Source organism: Sylvia atricapilla, chromosome 5, assembly GCF_009819655.1.
Source record: "Sylvia atricapilla isolate bSylAtr1 chromosome 5, bSylAtr1.pri, whole genome shotgun sequence".
Classification (NCBI taxonomy): Eukaryota; Metazoa; Chordata; class Aves; order Passeriformes; family Sylviidae; genus Sylvia; species Sylvia atricapilla.
The window spans coordinates 17,891,113-17,911,058 of record NC_089144.1 but is presented as its reverse complement, the minus strand read 5'-3'; the positions used below and the strand labels follow the sequence as shown (position 1 = coordinate 17,911,058).

At 41.0% G+C, this 19,946-nt stretch overlaps 1 protein-coding gene across 2 annotated transcripts in view; it reads right to left on the bottom strand.

The window, feature by feature from the left end:
- Positions 1-13,080, bottom strand: part of USP6NL (USP6 N-terminal like) — a 112,180-nt gene extending 99,100 nt beyond the window's left edge. Inside the window, exons 1-2 of one of the 2 annotated variants that reach the window (XM_066318819.1) lie at positions 12,983-13,080; positions 7,894-7,983 (exon numbers count right to left, since the gene is read on the bottom strand). In XM_066318819.1, the coding sequence (XP_066174916.1) occupies positions 7,894-7,897 (4 nt within the window). In that variant the 5' untranslated portion in view covers positions 7,898-7,983; positions 12,983-13,080. Of the gene's footprint in view, positions 1-7,893; positions 8,109-12,982 lie in introns of those variants that run through there. The other variant, XM_066318820.1, reaches the window with a different exon arrangement.
- Between the last annotated feature and the right edge of the window lie 6,866 nt (positions 13,081-19,946).

Genomic DNA, 19,946 nt, shown 5'->3' with positions numbered 1-19,946 from the left:
AGAGCTTGAAAAAGCCTTATAATCAGCTGATTGATAGGATATCACCTAAGTGCAGCTACTTCACCACAAATATCTGCAACCATCCTTCTAAACAGTGAAAGGATAACAGGCTGGATAGTTTAAGTAAAGAAAATATCTTAAAATTTAAACAAATATGGAGCCAACAATCTCGCTGACATTACTTACATAACCCCACTTCTGGCAACAACCCCAAATATTTTCCAACTGTGGTACAGATCAGAGAAGTTATTTCCTATCAGTAGCTGAGTAAAGCATGTTAAAATAGTTTTTCTTGAAAAAACTATTAGTCAATTTAAGAAAAAATTAAGCTTAGTCAATTAAGCTTAAAATAACCACACATCTTTCAAATCAGGTGCTCTTTTTTTGAATATGAACACAAATAACAAAATAAAATGAGACTGCAGCTCAGTTATTTTTCATATCTGTGATAAAGTTACACCACTGAGCAGCAGTACTTCACTTTTCCTACACATTGATGCATGTTATTCAACCATTTGTATGGAAAGTGAGAATCACCCTGACTCATGAGAGGCAAGGAAAGTCCTGTGAACACCTCATTTAATACTGCTGTTGGGAAAAGTTCTTCAGTCCATTTCTAATCTTTCATTGCATTCAGCTGTTTTGTGAATTCCTCGATTCAACAGGAAATAACACTATCATTAGGGAACTAATTAAAACTGCAGCCTCTAGAAGTCCTCCTGCAGTAACTGCAACATTGGTCTGTGACTGCACAGTGCCTTATGCAGACAAGGGGGTGCCCACCCAAATGCCTGCATTCATAACTGCTGCTTTTCATCTGGATTTTAGTTGGGAATGTCTGCATCCTTTCCCCTTTGGAATGTACTTGAACACCACCCTCAACTTATCACACGATGAATAGGATCCCAGAAATATGAATTGCTTACATAGTGGCAGATACTTGATACTCACTCCAGAGAACAAGGTTACAGTGTTCCTGTGCTACTCACTCCTTCTGCTGCAGGAGCACCAAAGACCCACGATAAAGGCATCATTGTGCAATGTTCTATATAAAGGAGCACAGAGAGAGGCCCAAAGACTAAGATTTAAATAAAAAACGATGTAATGGGAGAATATTATCATGCCAAAAGCATGTACTCTTGTGTATGCCAATTAGTCATAATAATTCAGCACTCCTTACTGGCCATCAATCAAAACACTGAGGCAGATAAATGTTAAAAGATGACTCTCCTTTATTTATAAACACATAAATAAAAGAATTTTAATGTATTTTATGCACGTATATAATTTTTATTATAAAGAGAAAATAATTACATAAAATATCTATCACAAATAAAACCTGTAATGAATGTTTAAATATAAATTACTATCATAACCATCTTTCTACCATCCTTGTTGTTTAGCATATAGAGTACTATAAAGTAAATATTTTGTAAACAATCCAGCCTTAATTCCCAACACAGCCATGGCAGAATAAAGGTGAAGTGCAAGTGCCTAAAAAGGAAACATTTGGGGACCAGTGTGTGTATACAAAAACACTGGAACTCCAGCAACATTAATGATGGCAATTTTCCTGCCACAGCTCTTCTGTCAGCTCAGAACTAACAATAGTTTCCTGCCAGTGCCAACATTTGGGTTTACAAACAGAAATTGCATCTCCTTAAAAGTAGGCGTCATGTTGCACTAATTTATTTAGAGAAGTCCCATGAACCTGCTAGAAAAAGCCTAAATGAAAGAAGATTCTTTCAAAGCTCCTTTTATGGAAAAATAAATCTAAAAATAAATATAACACCTATTAAAAATGTTCAGTCAATGTACCTGAAACGTATGCAAAAAGTTTTACAAATTTAACTGTACTATACCTTAATTAATTTAAACAGTAAATATTATACAATATCTCTTTGTTAGCAAAGCCCTGTAAAAAGTGACATTACTCAACTTGAACCTACCACCTGCAAACAGCTTCTGGATGTGATGAACACATTTTTGGTAACTGCAACCTCCTGCAAAGATGCAACTTCATTTCAGACCACGGAGATTGAGGACTTTGTTCAAGTAAATACTTGACAGAATAAAATTCAAAAACTGTTCATGTGCCTCTTTGACCTAAAAATAAATGCTAAGTGCAAGGAAAGCAACAACTTACCAGCCATAAATATCCTAAAATGTGACCAAAAATAAAGGAAGTATTATGAAAATTATTTTTAAATTAATTTTAAATCTGTTTAAATACAGACAAATTTGAAAAAGCTTTCATTTGTCTCCTGAGTTATGTAAATAGCTCTACTATGAGCAAAAAAAAAAAAAAAATCCATCAAGTCTGAGAAGCTGCACCATTACGTCAATTGAATAAATAAAAATCCAACATAATAAAAGGCAAATATTAAAACAACGCGTTTCTACTAACATGCCTGCATTTCCCCCGAGTGATGCATCAGTTTTGTGCAAAGTATCTGGGTTATTATTATTACTACTCAGGCACCCTGTGTATCCAGAGGAGCAGTTTAATTACAGTATTGGTGAGAAACTGGGTCACCCAAGATCTGATTAGCCCTCTGGAGATGCCTCTCCTTGCTTAGCATAGAGGAAGCCCAAGATTACCACATTCCTGAACAACTTAAGCTACAGTTCCATGCACACTTCCAGCAAGGGAAAAGCAGCTTTGACCAGCATCTCACCCAGGGATCACTGATCCCCACCCCTGCAGGGCAGCAGTGCAACCATGGATGCAGCTACCCTGGCAAGGCCTTAGGGAGCCCACCCCACTGCAGTCAGCCTCATGGAACAAGGAACAATGCAGGAATTCAGGCAGGCAAAGGACACCAACCCATTACTGCCATGGGCAACATTTTAAAGAGATCATGAAATTTTAAGACCCTGAGATCAGCCTTAGTTCCTGTAGCCCAGACCTTTCTAATGAAACTTCATTCAATACTTCCCTCTCAAGACCATACAGGTTTCTGTAACTCATTAATTTTCATCTCTCAATCTGTATTTTGAGTCAAAAATTTATCTCTGTCCCAGTTGCTGACAGTCTCACCAGTACAAGATGCACTATAAAGAGGAGATAGAGCAGCAAGTAGCAGTACACCAAGAAAAGACCTGAAAAGTTCAGAAAACACAGAAGAGTAACAGTGAGGCAAAAACAAGTGACAAGTTCTCCTACTACAAGATTCCAGAGCCAAACAACATCATGTGTTTTTTATGCTTGAACACCTCACTATGAAAAAGTTAATAGTGTACTACTACTGATACAAATCCTCATTTGTCTCTCACAGTTACAGTGGTGAACTCCCTTGAAAGCTTCAATAAAATAAAGAGAAGAATTGAAACACTAATATTATCAATGAAGCAATTTTTTAGGGGGCTCACTAATATACAGCAGTTTACTATTTCAGTCTAGTGGGTTTCACATAGCTGAGTTGCAGGGGGGTTACTGCTATTATTTAACTCTTAAAAATTTTTTAAAACATATCACAAGTCTTGAAAGCCACCTTTTGCAAATCTGCAATATGGCTCTTTGTCCCCTGTATCCAACAATTCTTTATTATTCAGAGTTTCAGTTTTTCATAGAGAATTACAATTTCAAGTTTCAGGAAAGATAACCTAGGAGACACAATAGTTTCTTCTCTATTTCTGAAGTCACAGTATTTATAAGGATTAGAAGATAACTGAGCTGTGAAATCATAACAATTGTGAAAACACTTCACTAACTGTAGCTTCAAACTTGCATTTCATGACTAGACAGACTTTCAGGATTCATGGCTCAAAAATAATCAAAAACCTAGCATGTAACATAATAACCTGACATCCTTTAACTATTCATTATTATATATTGTAAAAGTATTTTAGTTTACTTGTAAGCTTCCTTCCCCAGCATGAAGTCATCTTGGTGAATCAGAACCTAGACTTCTTCCTTTCTTTCATTCCATCTCAGCTCACTGCAAAGAAGTGATGACTACAAAGCCTCTTCCACTAAATCATTCGGCTTTAAAATTATTTGCAACACTTCACCCACAATACATAAAATGCACAGCCACTTACACTTCAGGTAAAACAAACAAAAGGTCTGTGTCCCAGTATTTATTTTATGAACAGTTTGACTTGGTCCTCAGGTCACTCCAGATACATTCTGACACACCTGGAGTGGAGATTGAGGGTTGGGGAGCCTTAACTCACAGACCTTCCTTGGGACAGGGAGCTCTACACACGCCCAGAACATTTTCCTCAGCTGCAGGCACAGAAATAATCATATGTAGAATGGTTTGGGTTGGAAGGAACTTTAAATCATCCAGTTCCAATTCCCCTGCCATGGACAGAGACACCTTCCACCAGGCCAGGCTGCTCCAAGCCCCATCCAACCTGGCCTAAAGGGACTCACTACAGTACTGCACCCTGATCTGTTATGGCTGATCTTAACGGGATTCCCAAGTTCAATGCTCATGAACAGGGAAATTGACAGCCAAAACTCTTTCTTTACATACACTACAAGAATATAGAAGGAAAGAAAAAAAAAGTCTATGTTTTTAGAAATCCCAAAAACCATCAGGTTCCTCTGAGAACACAGGCTAGGAAGCCAGAGCTGTAATGAGAAGTCAAGGAACATAACCAACCATCAAACAGAAGCAGCCTTTAATCACACCACTGTGGGCTTCATTTGAACTGCTGAGGCAAAACTGCCCCCATCATTACCAGGCTACACCAACCATTTGCACAATGTAAGATTACACTGCACAGCATTTCTCAAAATGTGTTCTCTCACATGGAATGTGTTTCTACCCTCAGTCAAACAGAAAGAAAACCTGAACTGATGGGAGTGAAGCACAAAGAATCAGGTGACCTTCCCAACCGCATGCAGCATGAAGTTTTTAGTGTTAGAAATAAAACTAAAAGCAGAAAGACAAAGTCAGGAAAGAAATATTCTGTATTGTAAGTTGGTACTGCATGAAGATGTCAGCAGCTTGTTGCAATAATGTGCAATAACCTTAAGTCTCACTGCAGCAGCTCAAATAATTTAAGTGGACTGACCTTTCCTCAGAGAAGAAAAGCACAGGAAAATCCCCAAAAATGAAGAGCAGAATTTATAATATTAAGAATTTATCATGACACTACAGATCTTCTAGCCACTAAATAGCTGGAGAAAATTAAATCAACTCTTTCTGTGGTGGGACATTCTGAGCAGGTTGCATCCACCAGGACGTCTCTGAAAAGTTATCTTTAAATACAAACCAAATCAATAATCAACTTCACTCAGCCACACTTGACACTATTACAAACCCTTTAAGGACATCACCTCAGTGTCCTATAAGGCATACAACGGAAAAGCACAATTTCAAATACAAATCTGTCTTACACTTATTTGTGAAAACAGACATTTACAAAGCTGTTCCACAGCAATAAAAGCCTAAATAGGGACTACCTCCGTTTTAACAGATTTTTTTGTAATGTCCAACAACAAACTACCACCATGAATGGTGAACTTTGCAATTCTGTCAATGCTCTTCCCCAATACAGGGGAAGATCCAGTAGAACAGAATCCAAAGCATGCACTTACACTCCTGGTAACTATTAAAAACGTTAAACAAAAAAGTAGTTCTATCATTCACTTTCAAAAAAAATTAACTGATCACTGGCTTAAAAGTAAGCATGTATGTGCTTTCATAAGTACCAGGATATTAAGAGATTTACTTCTACAAGATATTTAAATAAAATGATAAGCTTTATGTAACGAGTTTCATATGGTAAACAACAAACATTATATAGTAAAAATTACTTGAGCTAGTGACTAAATGAGGCAAAAAACCCAAATATATATGATCTGCCTGTGAAAAAATTTAGGACAGATACCAGAAAAAGAATTTAATCATTTTAGGACTAAGCACCTAGCACAGCCCTTCACAAAGAGCCATGGAAATACATATAACATATATATATATATAGGATTCAATCATGTAGCCAGCAGAGAACAGCATTCTGGTGTTCTTAGTGGCTTTTTGAAGGCTGAGATTACATCATTTAGATAGATTTTTTTGTTTGAATGACACGAGGTGATTCACAGTTTAGGAATCCCAGAGGATCCCACCATTTTTAATACATCCAGCCATTCTAGGTGCCCACAGATTTTGTGAGTAAGCACACAAATAACAGAACTATGCAAATAAATGAAGCTTCATAATAAATGATACCTTACTGACCGATATTTAGGAAAGAGGATTGTGCTTATAGATCAAGTTTCTCTCAAGTAAACCACAAACTAAGAAATTCAGCATCAGCCAAATATAAAACACCTAATCTTCTCTAAACCATATTTTTAAAGAAAGGCACTGTGTGTTGTGCCCTTGAAGCCCATCACAGCACAGGCTTCAGCAGCCGCTCTACCACAGGGCTGCAGAATCCTGCATTGAAAAACATCCAAAAAAAACCAAAATGCTGCCTTGATTTGAATAAGGGTCTTCACCCTTCCTTATGAACAGCTGAACCCTCCAGTCTGGAATCAGCTCAAAATCTGACCTAAACCAAGGGTGTTTTGCTCTAGCACTGTCTGTATGTGCTGTACCCAAACCAACATCATGACAGCAGCAGCCTGGAAGTCACACTTCACACAGCAACTATGAGTCAGTTTTTTGTTATGGGTAAGACTGTACACAAGGCAATGACTGCACATGAAAAGCTCTATAAAACAAATGAAGATTCACATACAGGGACAAATCAGGATATTCCAGTACTTCAATAACTGCCTGGAAAATTGTCCTCTATGCAATAGCAATATAGCAAGTACTTTAAACATCAGAAAGTAAACAAGCATGAATAGTAACATGAAAGAAAATAGAAATAAATCTGTATAAAAACTAAAATAGTTCTAGCTACACCAGCATGAACCCTTTAGTTCAGCAATTCTTCCAGGCCTTTTTTTGGTGTAATTTTTCCTCTGCTGCATTTAGCAAGCACTTCCTTCATCATTCTTTTTTATTTCCAGTTGTCAAGAACAATCATTTTTCATTTAGTTTGACAAGAAATTTAACCAACAATTTTCTTTACTCACTTCCTCCCAGAAACTCAAATCATCTTCTTTTACCAACACAGGATATAATTATCCTACGAACAAGATGCTTTTCCTTCAGCATGTTCAGTACAGTTGTGCTGAAGCTGAGCTACATTACAAATCCAGTTCCTGTGCAAATGGAATTTTATCCTGATTTCTACATGAAAGTAACACTGCTGACAAAACCTGCACGAAGAGTCTCACATCTGCAAAACTTACGAGACCCTGAAATACTCAAAAGAGCTCACTAAAAAGAGGTTATCTCACCCATCAGATATGACCTAAACCAAAATTTCCGGTGTCTTTCATCTGTTTTTTTCCACCATAACAGATATTAAGTCACACTTTTCTATGGCTCAGATCATTCCAATACATGCCAGAACTCCTTTGGGATCAAACCTCTACACTAGTAATTGAGTAACCCATTTATTTTTTCCTATAAAATGAAGTCCATTCATTTATGTTGGATTTTTAACAGCTTTTTTAATTTACTAGGCAGTCATAAATTTTGGAATTCTTAGCAAATCCAAGGCATTTTCCTCTCAGTTACATGTTTTATTTATACTCAATAAAACAAACATCATCTTGTCACAGAACTCAACTTCTTGAAAATGAGACTAAACTACAGAGAAGTCTTACAGAGCACACACTGATCAAAAACTTGCAGATTAAAAATGGCATCTGCCAAATCTCAGCTTTATTTGGTTATTTTTACAGGACTGCAGATACAAAACTCTGTATGAATATTTTCAAAGAATAACCATCTCCCAAAACCTACTACAGAAGTACAGTACTTCTAAACTGCCACCTAAGGGTTTTGGGTTTTTTCTGAAAGAAAGAAATCTACTTACTCATGACTGGAAACTTCTTTGTATATAATCCAAGACAGGTCTTGAAGCAAGGTATCTTGTTGGAGAAGGTTTCTCAGAGGTATACATGTCCTGAAGGTGGGAGGAAAATAAAAATATAAATAAATTTTTCAGCTTCAAATCACTAGAATATATGTTTGCCTATAAACTGCCTTTCCTACCCTGTTTCCATCCTCATTAAAAGCAAAACAAAACAAAAAAAAGTGTTTGTTATGACTGGGGAGCTCTACTGCTTATGGATCTATTTAGCTGTTTATGGACTCAAAACGTGCACCTTCTTCTAACAAACACGTTATAAACCTCAGTATGTGCTAAGAAAAAAAAAAAGTGCTATAAAATACAATGTTTGTTATCTCTTGGGAGCAGTTAAAAGGTTAAAAGTGCAAGACTACAACAGAGATAGAGTAACTGAAAATTCCAAAGCAGTATTTTCCTTCAGCAACCTCAGCTGGCAAAACTATGCAAAAAATCCACTTTTTAAAACACAAGAAATGCAATTAAGATTACTAAACAAGCACAGGTTGGCACTGACATCCAACATTTCCTTCTCAGAAACAAAACCCGAACAAGTCACCATTTCCAGTAACTATAAACCTACAGTTCCATCAATTCCTCATCGATTTCAGAAAAGGATACCCAAGTAGGGCAGATGGATTCACTGACAATAAGCCTGGCCCTCCCTGAAGCCAAATATAGAGGACTTAATCTCCAACAACGACAGCACAGCAAGTACATTTTAAAAAATTTATTATATAATCTCCCTCCTGCTGCTAAAAGCAAGTTTACACAAGTCTGAAAGAACAGTTAAATGAAACTTCACATCAGAGCTGAGATGAAAAGAAATCCAACATATCTACTAACCTATACAGCTTTTTCTTCCAATACCTGCACAAATCTGTAAATTAAGGAATATTAAATATTTCATGTTTTCAAAACCATATAGAACCTGCTGAACCTCACCACCTGTGCTAATCCAGCTAGATATCTTGTGCTCAGATTCAAGTCTCAACTCTCCTGATCTCTTCATGCTCAAGAAAAAAAAAAGGCGCAAAAAAAAAGGCAAAGTAAAATTCAAAAAGACATAAGAAAAGATGCAACTGCTCCTAAATTATGACTTCACATAACCCTTACAGATCTACAGCACATGGCAAAGTAGTACAGGAACTACAACAGGACATCACAAGAACGCTCCTTTATCAACTGCTAAAACAATTAAAAAAAATAAATTAAACATCAAAGCCACAGACACCATGAAAAAGAAATGCAGCTGCCAAAAGGAAGCCTTTGGTAAAGCTGCAGACGGAAAATTACAACCAACTTTTTTGCACTGAAAAAGTAACACAGGGCAGAGACTCAGCAGGGATTGAAGGCAGCTGAAAAAATCCACACACAAACATTCTAAATAAGCAGAGATGAACACGAAGCCATGAGACGCTACAATCAGTGAAGAACAGTTTGAACTGCAGGCCCCGTCAACTTTCCATGAATGTCTGCTGAATTAAATATTTAAGCACACACAGACCAATCAAAAATGAAGTGTCTGTTAAAACATATCATTAGAACTGCACCTTGCCAGCTTCCTCTTGATTACTGGTGCCAAAATTAGCAAATATAACTTCCATGACAATTAATTATTTACTGGGCTAATAACACCTATTATGTTAAGAACATCAAATAGATCAGACATCCCTCAAACCAGGTCCAAAGCACTTTTGACCAGTTTTACACTATACCTTTGGGCCCAGATTCTTCTTGAATCTTATGCATAATCAACTGCAAAACAAGAGTCTCCCACTCAACTTGACGTTCCAAAGGCATTATCTCACCTTAGTTTTGTAAATACGAACTAACAATACTTTGCCTCTGAGACATCGTGTTACATGACATTTTATTGTGTGTATGTAGAGGAAAAGGCTGTTCATTAGGAAAAAACAAAACAGCAGCTCTGAAAACCACTTAAGGCTAATAATAGCTTAATTATGCACCCTCACCACTTATAAAAACTTTGTCACGTAACAGGGAGGAAATGAGATGGGGACAATACAGAAACTCTGTTCTACCTCAATGTGTGAAAAGTGAATGCTCCAGTGCACCAGAGCAACCTGACCTCTGACTCCCAGCCAGAAAGTGCTACTCCTGTATTGCCTTCAGTGCCCAAATATTTTGTTTAGCTACTGCTAGCATCTGTTTAGCAGACAGTGCAGACTTCTGGCAAATTTAGTTGTTCTCTGAAATAACACTACATGCGTGTTTTATACCATTTCTCTTGTACATAACTTGTTAAGAAAAGTTTTGTCTTTCAACAGTAATTTTGAGTACAGCGATAGCAAGCAGTATTGAAAATCAACACAATCAAATAGCAGACAGTCCCTGCATTGCAATAGCAACACCTTTTCCTAGGGATGTATGCTGGAAACTAAACTGCCTTTGCTTTGCTTTTTCAGCCAACCTGCTTTATTTCAATGCCTGCAGAACTCTCTCCTGTAAAGAAATATCAACAGAAAGACAGAGTCTATTACCTGCTCAGTGTCTTTCTGAAAAACAGCATATGGGAAAAACTTTTAATTCAAGAATTAAAACAGTGCAGGTGCCATCAAGAGCACCTGACACCCTTTCTGCTTTCCCTTGCAATCAACAAGGCTATAATAAAAATTGAAGGAAAAAACCACCAACCCACCCACACATACCTTTGATCTTTGTCTTTTCCTGAAGAACTAACCCTTGTATTCCATCCCATGTTTCCTCTAGTGACACACATCTACTCACTCTTGGGAGTATCACATTCAGTAGCTGTGAAACTACTGGTATTTTAGCTGAGATTTGAAAGGAATACCTGCAGTGAGCAAAGCTCTTCGCAACTTCACACACACTCATAATACATTCAATTACCTGTTTCCATAGCTGGAGCCAGGTCTCTTTTTTACCCAATACTCTGCTTCAGGATAATTAGCAGGAGCCAGATTGCAAAGCAAATTACAGCTTATTGTACTTCTATGCAGTATGATTCTACCCAGAGAAGAGATTTTCCTTAAAGTTGGCAATTAAAGATTCAGGTCGACCCTGTGTGTGCACTACTGTAGTATCTGTTTAACTTAGATACTAAGGAGTTAACATTAAAAATTTATACCCCCAGTTCCCAAGTACCAGGAATCACAGGAGCAGCACGCAACTGCACTGCTTAAACACACAAAGACAAAACAGTCTAAAGAGAGCCTGCCTTGCACAAATCAGTATTTTAGTGTCATTTACCATCTCCTTTAAACCAAACATTATGGCCCCTCACAGAAAACAGATATTTCAGAAGCACTGTGTTTTAGAGTTGCACAGATAACTGGCTGGGAAAACATTAAGTCTGAAATTGGTGGTTTCTGTGCTGTATAATCAGAGGGCAGAGGAACAGCTGGTTAAAAGGCAGTTCTACTGAATACTTATTTTACACTGCATCTCAGCTAAATTAACTTAGAAGTTATAATCAGAAATAGTAAAAGTTTCAAAGCAGCAAAACTAAGTCACTTCAGAGCACAGTTATTAAAAAGAACATAACAAAAATGCCTAATATAGCACCAAGCCTCTGAGCACCGCAGCTCAGTAAAATGCCCAAGACAGCACAAATGCACAATTCACAACAAAGTGAAATTGCTACTGTTTCAGAACCTATACAGAATCACTGACTGGCCACAGATGAGGAAGCACATGGAAGTACAAATGAAACAAGCCAAACGACACACCCTCCTTTGTTCATAGCAGGAATATTTACACTACAAAGCGTTGAGGCAAATCGCCTTTAGTTTCAGGCACTGCTGATTGGCCGCTGCGTTTAATACACACACGCCTGGTAGAGCTGGAGTTTCGACTGTCACACAGCAGCTCTAGATTGCAGGGCACGCAGCAAGCTAGAAAACCATAGAAAACAATTATTTAATGTAATTATCTTAACTGAAATGATCCTCCGCAAGATACATTTGTTGTGAACAGGGCAGATGCGGATTTGTTTTCGCTCCACTGTAATTCAGCGAAAGCTGAAAACCAGCTCCCCTCACAGCCAGCTTTCAGTGCAGCTGCCTCCTCCAAGCAGTAAATAGCACAAAGAAAGTTATTCTCGAGCATATGTGCGTGAACAACTGGTACAGGAGTTTGGAGACAGTGACTTTTAAGTCACCACTTGACTCTCGTTCAGCTGGCAGTCCAGTGGCTTCGGTGGTTTTCTACAGGCAGCCTTCCCCGCCACAGAAAGAACCTGAAACACCTGATAATACTTGGCTCTTTGCTGGCAATCCCAGCGGAGACTGAATGCTGGGAGAGGGCCACGGAGAGCCGGGGCTGAGCACAGCCTGGGGGACGCCCCGTCCCAGCCCACCGCTGCCAGCCTGGTACTTTCCACCACATACCTGAAGTATTACAAAAAGCAGAGGAGGGAGCAGGTACAGAGAGAGCTGTAGTGCCAGAAAGTCACATTAAAGGGAAATGTGTTCAGCCATGGAAATCCTTCCTAGTCCCGACTGCGGTGGCAGTGTCGCGCCCACATGGCCGGGAAAGGAGGCCCCCAAGCGTCCGACCTACAGCCGTGACTCCCTCAAGCACACACCCACACACACAAGACCCCCGGCCCCGCTCTGACTGCGGCCCCTCACGCCGCCACACCTCACTCCAACCTTACAACGGGACCAGGGGCATCTCCACAGGGCTTCCCCCGGGCTCCCCCAGCCCTCCCGGCTCCGCCGCGTCCCGCAGCCCCCCGCGCGCCCCCCCTCCAGCAGGAAGAACAGGGAGCTTCCAAAACCACGAACACCCCTCCGCTGGGAATGGAACGGTCCGAGCACCCCAGCACCCTGAGGGAGCCGGCTCCCGCCACTTCCACCTTCCCGGCCCCGCGGGGGGTACGCGCCCCCCCAGGGCAGGATGGTAGCGCCCGCCTCCCCGCAGCCGGGAGGAACCCGCGCGCTTCAATGGAGGGTCCGGCGCGGCACCTCCACACACACACGCGGCCCCCTCGCACCCCCGCAATGGACGGGTCCAGCCGGCCACCCCGGGGCCGCACAATGGCCGGAGCAAAGTCCCGGCTCGTCCTTACCTTTGCTCGGCTTCCTCCTCTTCCCGGGGCCTCCCTCCGCCGCCTTCCCCAGCGGCGCGTCTGTGCTCGCTGCCCCGGGACCGGCGGCCTCCGACCGGGAAGTGCCCCAATGTGACACCGCCGCTATGGAAACCCTCCCCGCCCCCGCCCCTCCCACAGGGCTGACCCGCGCCGCCATCTTGGGCTGGGGACGAGGCGCCGGCCCGGGGCCGAGCGGCTGTGGGGAGAGGCGCGGGCCGGGCCCGGGGCTGCCCCAGGCCCCTTGGCTGTGCTGCGTGAGCCGCCAAGGCCTCAGCATGGACACCCACTGCCCTGTGCCCGCCTCTGGGATCCTCAGTATGGCGCAAAAAACATCCCATTAAATTAAACTCCCAAACTCTTTATAGTATTGGGGAGTAGGCATTACTTTATTCCTAGCTGGGGTGCGTAGCAGATAACTTCATTTCCAAAAGTTTTCACTTACACGTTTTCAGCAAACAGCTTATTGTTCATTGGTTCTAAATTGCGTAATTCTCTTCCTTAATTATTATTCTATTAGCTGGTTTCTTGCTTCTGGTGCTAATTAGTCCACATTTTCCAGCCTTTGTATCAATTTTCCCCGACAGAGGCTACTATGCTTAGTCTGTAATGTCTTTGTTAGTCTCTTTTTGTTACTCCAGTATGTCCTTGGAGGCCCACAAATTTTGGATCCTTGGTGTCCACCTTTCCTTTGTTCATTGAAGCTTATCAGGGTTAGTTTAGCAAAACTGAAAATTTCAATGATCTAACAATAAGTCTGTCAAAAAAAACCTTAGCGACATGCTGGCTAAAGTGGAAAATTACACTGCTTAAGACTAATACACTGCTTTTGATTAATTAAAATAATTACTTTAAAAAATTAATTAGAAAAGTGATATAATTTCCAACAATTCCTCCCTTTGTAAGTGATTTTAATTATTTCTTTTAAGATTATTTCCACTTAAATAATTGAATATTTGGCAAGACTTATGCCTAATGGTGCGGCACTGGATGGTAATGAAGCCAAGCAACTGCGATCTCTATCCAGAGATGTGAGTATTGGCCAGAGGATCAGAAAAAGACCAGGAACTCTCAACCTCTGGAGGCAGCTCTTGTCAAGTGTGAGGGAAAGATACCTTTGCAAGGAAGACTTTCCAGTGCTCCAAGACAAGTGGAACACCTGGAAGGTACCGGGTGCCTGAGAGAATTAAATGTGCTGGAGATAATCTTTTCCGATAACGAGCGATTCCCTAATAATCCAGACAGCGTCCACTGTACACAAAACATGTAGTCATGTGCCAAGTCATTGGGAGTGTTGGCGTGGAAGGAGGGAGAAGAAGAAGTGGGCATCCTGGTTTGGCAGACTCCAGACACAGGAAGAAAATATCTCCACCCTATTATGGGCCTACATCTCATCCATGGAAAGACTGACAGAGAATTTCTGGAATTCAAGAGAGGAAATTAAAGAGGGCCTCCAGAAACTATTAGAGGACATGAAAGAGGAAATTTTCCATGCCTTACCAGTATAGACCAGAGTCTCTGCTATTAGGAGCAGGCATCCCCCTGCTCCAGAGAGGGGGCACTCCACGAGGTAACCTGTGGTCTCACCTGCATGGAGAAGACATGAGGAGCTGGGACAGAAAACCCAACTCTGCCCTGGTGGGTTTTCCAGGTATGTGATTTTAGAGGAGGAATGACTATCACAGGAAGCTCTTAGAGGATAAATGCTCCAGTTTCCTGTGGGCTGGCCCCTAGGCACAGTAGAAGGGATGATGTTCTGTCCAATCCTCTCCAGGGCAGGAGGGACAGGGATCACTCACATAGCCAGCAGATCAGGTACAGCTCCCACTCCTCAATGTACGACACTTAGACATTTCAGGAACCTGGAAAACAAGCAGGATTTAGAAATGGAGATGGATAGAACACAGCTTCACATCATAGAATGGAACTGGAGAACTTCTCCTGTTCCTTCTGGAGTAGGGGACATCCTAGTCCTGAATGAGGACAGATGATGACCCCAAACTCTCTCTGTGCTCCCCAAGGCAAGACAGAGGCTGCCCATATACTTCCCAGCAGCACAGTTCCCAGCCAGGCCCTTTCTCTCTGCTCTGAATTCCCTTCATGCCCCAGCCAAGGGAAGTAAAGGAAAACGTTTAATTGTTCCTTCTTTCTGCAAAAAAAGAAGTTATTTTTTGAGTCTTTGGGACAACGCAGCAGGAGAACATCATGACTTGAACATGAAGGAGCTGGGCACAACTCCAGGGCTACACCTGCTGCCAAGTGAGAAGGAGGAGAGTCCCTGGTGCCTGTGGGGAACAGAGAGCTCTGAGGGGTTCCAGGAGCTCTGAAGTGACATCTCACAAGCTGGATAAGGCACCCACTTTTAGTGCCACGTGCCTCTGAGTAACAACTCCAGGCCCTGGAGCTGTACAAAAGGTGCAGAACAAGGCATCAACATTACAACTAGGAATAAAATTGCAATGTGAGTAGTAAATTCATTTCATTTTCATTTATTAAGCACAGATCAGATAGAATTCAGCACAATTTACAGCAGATCCAGAGTGATTAAATCCTTTATCAATCTCTTCACGAAGACCACAAGCCTTTTTTTTTTTTCTTTTTTTTTTTTTCAATAGATCAGAGAAGGGGCTCTGCCCCTTTTTTTATTCCCAAAATGCTGCTCCTAAACTTCAATATTTTATGTGCTTAAATGCACTGAGCTGCTATACCACCTGCTAGGTTTGCTTTTGTTTATTTTCCCCAAAATGAAAGTGGTGGGTTTCAGGTGTTAGTTGCAGCCCATCCCTTGCCTGATCATGTCATTTCCAGGAGCTCTGCAGAACTGATGATTTAGGCAGAGGTTTGCCTGTACACACACGGGAGCATCAGCCCACACGGAGACGCTGCATTACCTAGGAAAGGCTGTGTTAAAAGCAGGAGTCAGGTGGGACTTTGAGTAGGAGGATTTGCCCTTTGCTTCACTATTTCTGGCTGCCTACAGGACTGTTTTCCTGTTGGTTGGGACTGTTCGCTTTGCCCTCAGCCAATCCCATTGTCCACAGGCTCTGCTGCTTTGCTGAGGTTCAGGTTTCACCCATTCAGGCCTCTCTTCCTGCTTTTGGTGGCTCCTGCCGTCGGAATCCGATTTGAATGTGTGCTGTGCTTGATGCCTGATGAAAAGGGCTATTTCTGTCCCCTCTGTCTGTCAAGACAGATTTTCTTAATTCTCCTTCTTTTTTTCCCAAATTTTCTGTCTCCTCTAGCATTTTCTTGCCTTTTACCATTCACCTCCTTCTGTCTTATTCTGTTACTTCAATATTCTCTCATTTCCTTCTCTCTTCTATGTTGATTTAGCTTTCAATATTCTTTATCTATGAAAACTACACACAGAACAACATTTGATACACTTACACAGTACAAAACCCCTTTTTAAAGGTCTCCTTAATACCAAGTAGTTTTTCAGTGCACTGAGAAACATCACAACACCAAAAATGTGTCACTTACCTGTATATCCTATGTTATAGAATTTCCCAGAGATCTTTTTCTACATTGAGTACATAGACAGTGCACAGTTGGCTCTGCACAGCAAATGCAAAACCCAGGAAGCCTGGCTGAGGAAGACACATGTGGCCGTATCTAAACTGAAGCGCAGGATAGGCTTTAAAATATGAATTGGGATATTTGCCTGAACCTGAGTTTTATATTCTTGTTAACAGGATCTCATCCTGTTCCCACAGCAGGAGGTGAAGGGATTTGGTGAAAGAGAGGGGAAAGTTATAATCAAATCAAGGAGAAGTAGAACATAAAATGAAGAAAAATAAGAGATAAGACAGAAGATTAGGTCTTATTGGCAATGATGCACAACAAAACAAAACGTCAGCTTCATCCTTTGTATGCCTTATTGTGATTTTCCAGGAGAGTAGCTGAAAGATACATTTTTATAAAGTGCAGATCTGATGTAGAGTTACAGTAAGACAAGAAACCAGGAATCTCATGACAGTATTTATAGAGTCAGTGTTCAGAGCACAGTCATTATTAAAGTTTATTATCACTCACTCATAACCACCAGAATGTCAAAAGCAAGTCAAAGTTAACAGAAATAGAATCATTTCTTAGACACCAACAAATCTAAAAGCCTCAAGGGGAATAATTTTCACGAAGTTACAAGCAAATGAAAACAGGAGCCTGTAATAAAATGTGTCAATACTCTGTGCTGTGATAGTGTATCCTGCAAAAGGTGTAATTACTTGTCTAATGCAGTGCAAAAGTTAAATCTTTATGACCTTTTCCATTTGCTGCTGAAACCAGCAGAAAGACAAATGTGAATGGCTGATGGAGTAGAAATATATGCAGTTCGTTCAGGTAAAAGCTCCTTTTGAAAGATCAAAATAATTTTTTTCCAGCAATGTGATATTTAGAGTCTTTTCCCAGCTCCGCTTCATGTAGAATTTATGTAGCACAACGTGCAGTGGAGGATGCAAGTCGAGCTTTGCATTTAAACACATTCTTCCCCCTCTGCCTTGAGCCATCTGTGTTCGGTCAGCCTCCTGTTCGGGGTAAAGCAGCATGAAGGTTTCCTATGAAGCTTTAACTGCAGGAATAGCTTGCCAGGGAAGTGGAAGTCCTGTCGCACTTATCTTTTCCCTAACTAAGCCCATATGGCACCCGTAGAGTGTAACAAGCCAACGAGAGGGTGGGCATGCTCTCCCAAGCTGTTTCACACCCGTAAGGAACAGAGTTCATTTTCCAGGGAAGGGCCACTGCTGCATTTCCCAGGGTCAGGCTGCTCAAACGCAGGGACTTGAGGTTACTCAGGTTCCTGGCCAGTGAAGAAGGTGTGCTCACAGATCCTGCTGTGGCTGGTGTTTACACCAGGTACCTCGTTTCATCCTGTAGGGAAACCAAGGTCCCTGCACACAGCCACTGTCGCTAATAAAGGCATCCCTCACCTTTGGCAAACAAAGCCAGCTTGAGGCTGTAAAGCAGGATGAAGCTTCCAAAAGTTTCAGCAAATACCTTTGAAGTGTAAACATGCTTTATCCTTTTTATGCAAGGAAGAGCTTTCTGAAAGGTGAGGCATCAGCTACCAAATAACAGGCTGTTTTCCTCAAAGTTTCCTTACAATCCGGTAATTTACTATCACACCCAGAGATAGTTATCCTTTGGTAACCTCAGGATAATAAGCAGGATTCAATCTGACCACACTTCCGATCGATCAACATCACGAAAGGTGGATTTTCTTAAATACTGGGTTGAGGGGAAAGTGAATTTGTGCAAGGACACACATACCTTGAGATATATGAGCCAATCGGCTTAAAATGTTGTTTTGCCCTGACCTGACAAGACTTGCTGTCTGGCAATGCATAATCTCTTTTAATGTACTCCCAGGGAAGGTGATGGCTGTTTGAAAACCCTTCTGAACTGCAGTTTATCTCCTCGGCTGACACCTGAATAGAAAACACACTGCTCTCTGGAAGCCCCAGGACAAGCAGGTATTAACAGGAGTCCATGTTGATTCAGGAGACAAATGGATAAGGAAGGACTCTGAATCAACTTGCTATAGGTTTTGTGCAGCAGTTTAAAAAATTGTGTGTCAAGGATTTTGAAGCGGGCACTGCCCATGGAGACACCTATTTCACTAAATAAAGCCATGAGGCTTTGTCCTGCACATCTGGATGTTTTCCTAAGAGTGTGCTGCTCTTATTCATCTCCGTCAGAGTGATTTCAAGTTGTGCATTTAAGACTCAAGTAAGCTCCTTTGCAAACACTCTTGAGAATAGGATCAAAATGGGAAGAGATTACATGTAATCTAATTATGTTAGGGTTCCATTTGAAATCCTTCAGTGTAAAAATTAAAAGAATACAACACAGCTTTGTAATATGCTGTAGTTCACATGGAAGTGACATGAGCATGTGGAACTGAGGCAACATGGGAGAAAATATCATGTGTTGGGTGTACAGCAACGTTTGCTTTAAATAACCTAAACCTCTGGACTAGAATGGTTTGGTGAACTAAAAATAAATTCTAAGACCTTTATGCCCTCTGTCATTAATGTGACACTGGCCTTTGCCTTTTATTGTCTGGCCACAGCTTATATGAAAAAGCTGGTAATCAAGAGATTAATATCAAACAATAAACACCAAGCATGACACTGGTCAGCAAGGTTGTCCCTGGAGCAACACTGACCCTGAGGATTGGCACCTGCTCATGGGACAGACAGTGAGTTCCTGTACCTGAGTGCTGTGTACCTTTACACCATAACATTCACCTTCTGGTAAGGGCTGTAAGAACATTCATAGTCATTAGAGATTGCTTTGAGTAATTCTTCATTTTCACAGTCTTTCAAAATCACACAAGTGAATTAAATTAACAGCTGTAGGATAAAAAGCAGTAGTTTCACTGAAATTGCACCACCTTGTGATCTACACTGAATCAGGCCTCAAATTATGTGTTGAAAGTCTGATACTCACAAGTGCTCCAAATGTGCTTTGAGGGAGGACCTAGAAACCCTGAGGTCTCATTCTTCTCATGCACTGAGTGCTGCAGGTGATCTGGGGAGGCTCAGGTGTGGTACCTTCCCCTTTGTATGACCACTAATGCTCCCAATCCATGTGTGATCAAATTTAGAGCTGGAATATGTTTCATTTGTCAGTTAGGTTTTGGGATGGAGCCTGGCCTTCCTAGACTTGAACTTGAGCACTACTCAACTTTGTGTTCTGTGAGACTCCTCAAAACTGGGATTGTAGAAAGTTCTTCAAAATGTCTTGCCCACTTCTATTTCCATTACTCTTAGTTATGTCAAAACTGCATTCAAAAAACAGGTTCCTTTCTCTTTTTGAATTTGATCTATGAGTTTTAGAAGTTTCTACAAAATCCCCCTAAGAAAGAGAAGGTCGTTTTTCCCTTCAGATTTTCCTCTGATTTTACCAAATGGATCAAGCTGGAAAATTCAGATGTGCGTTTTGC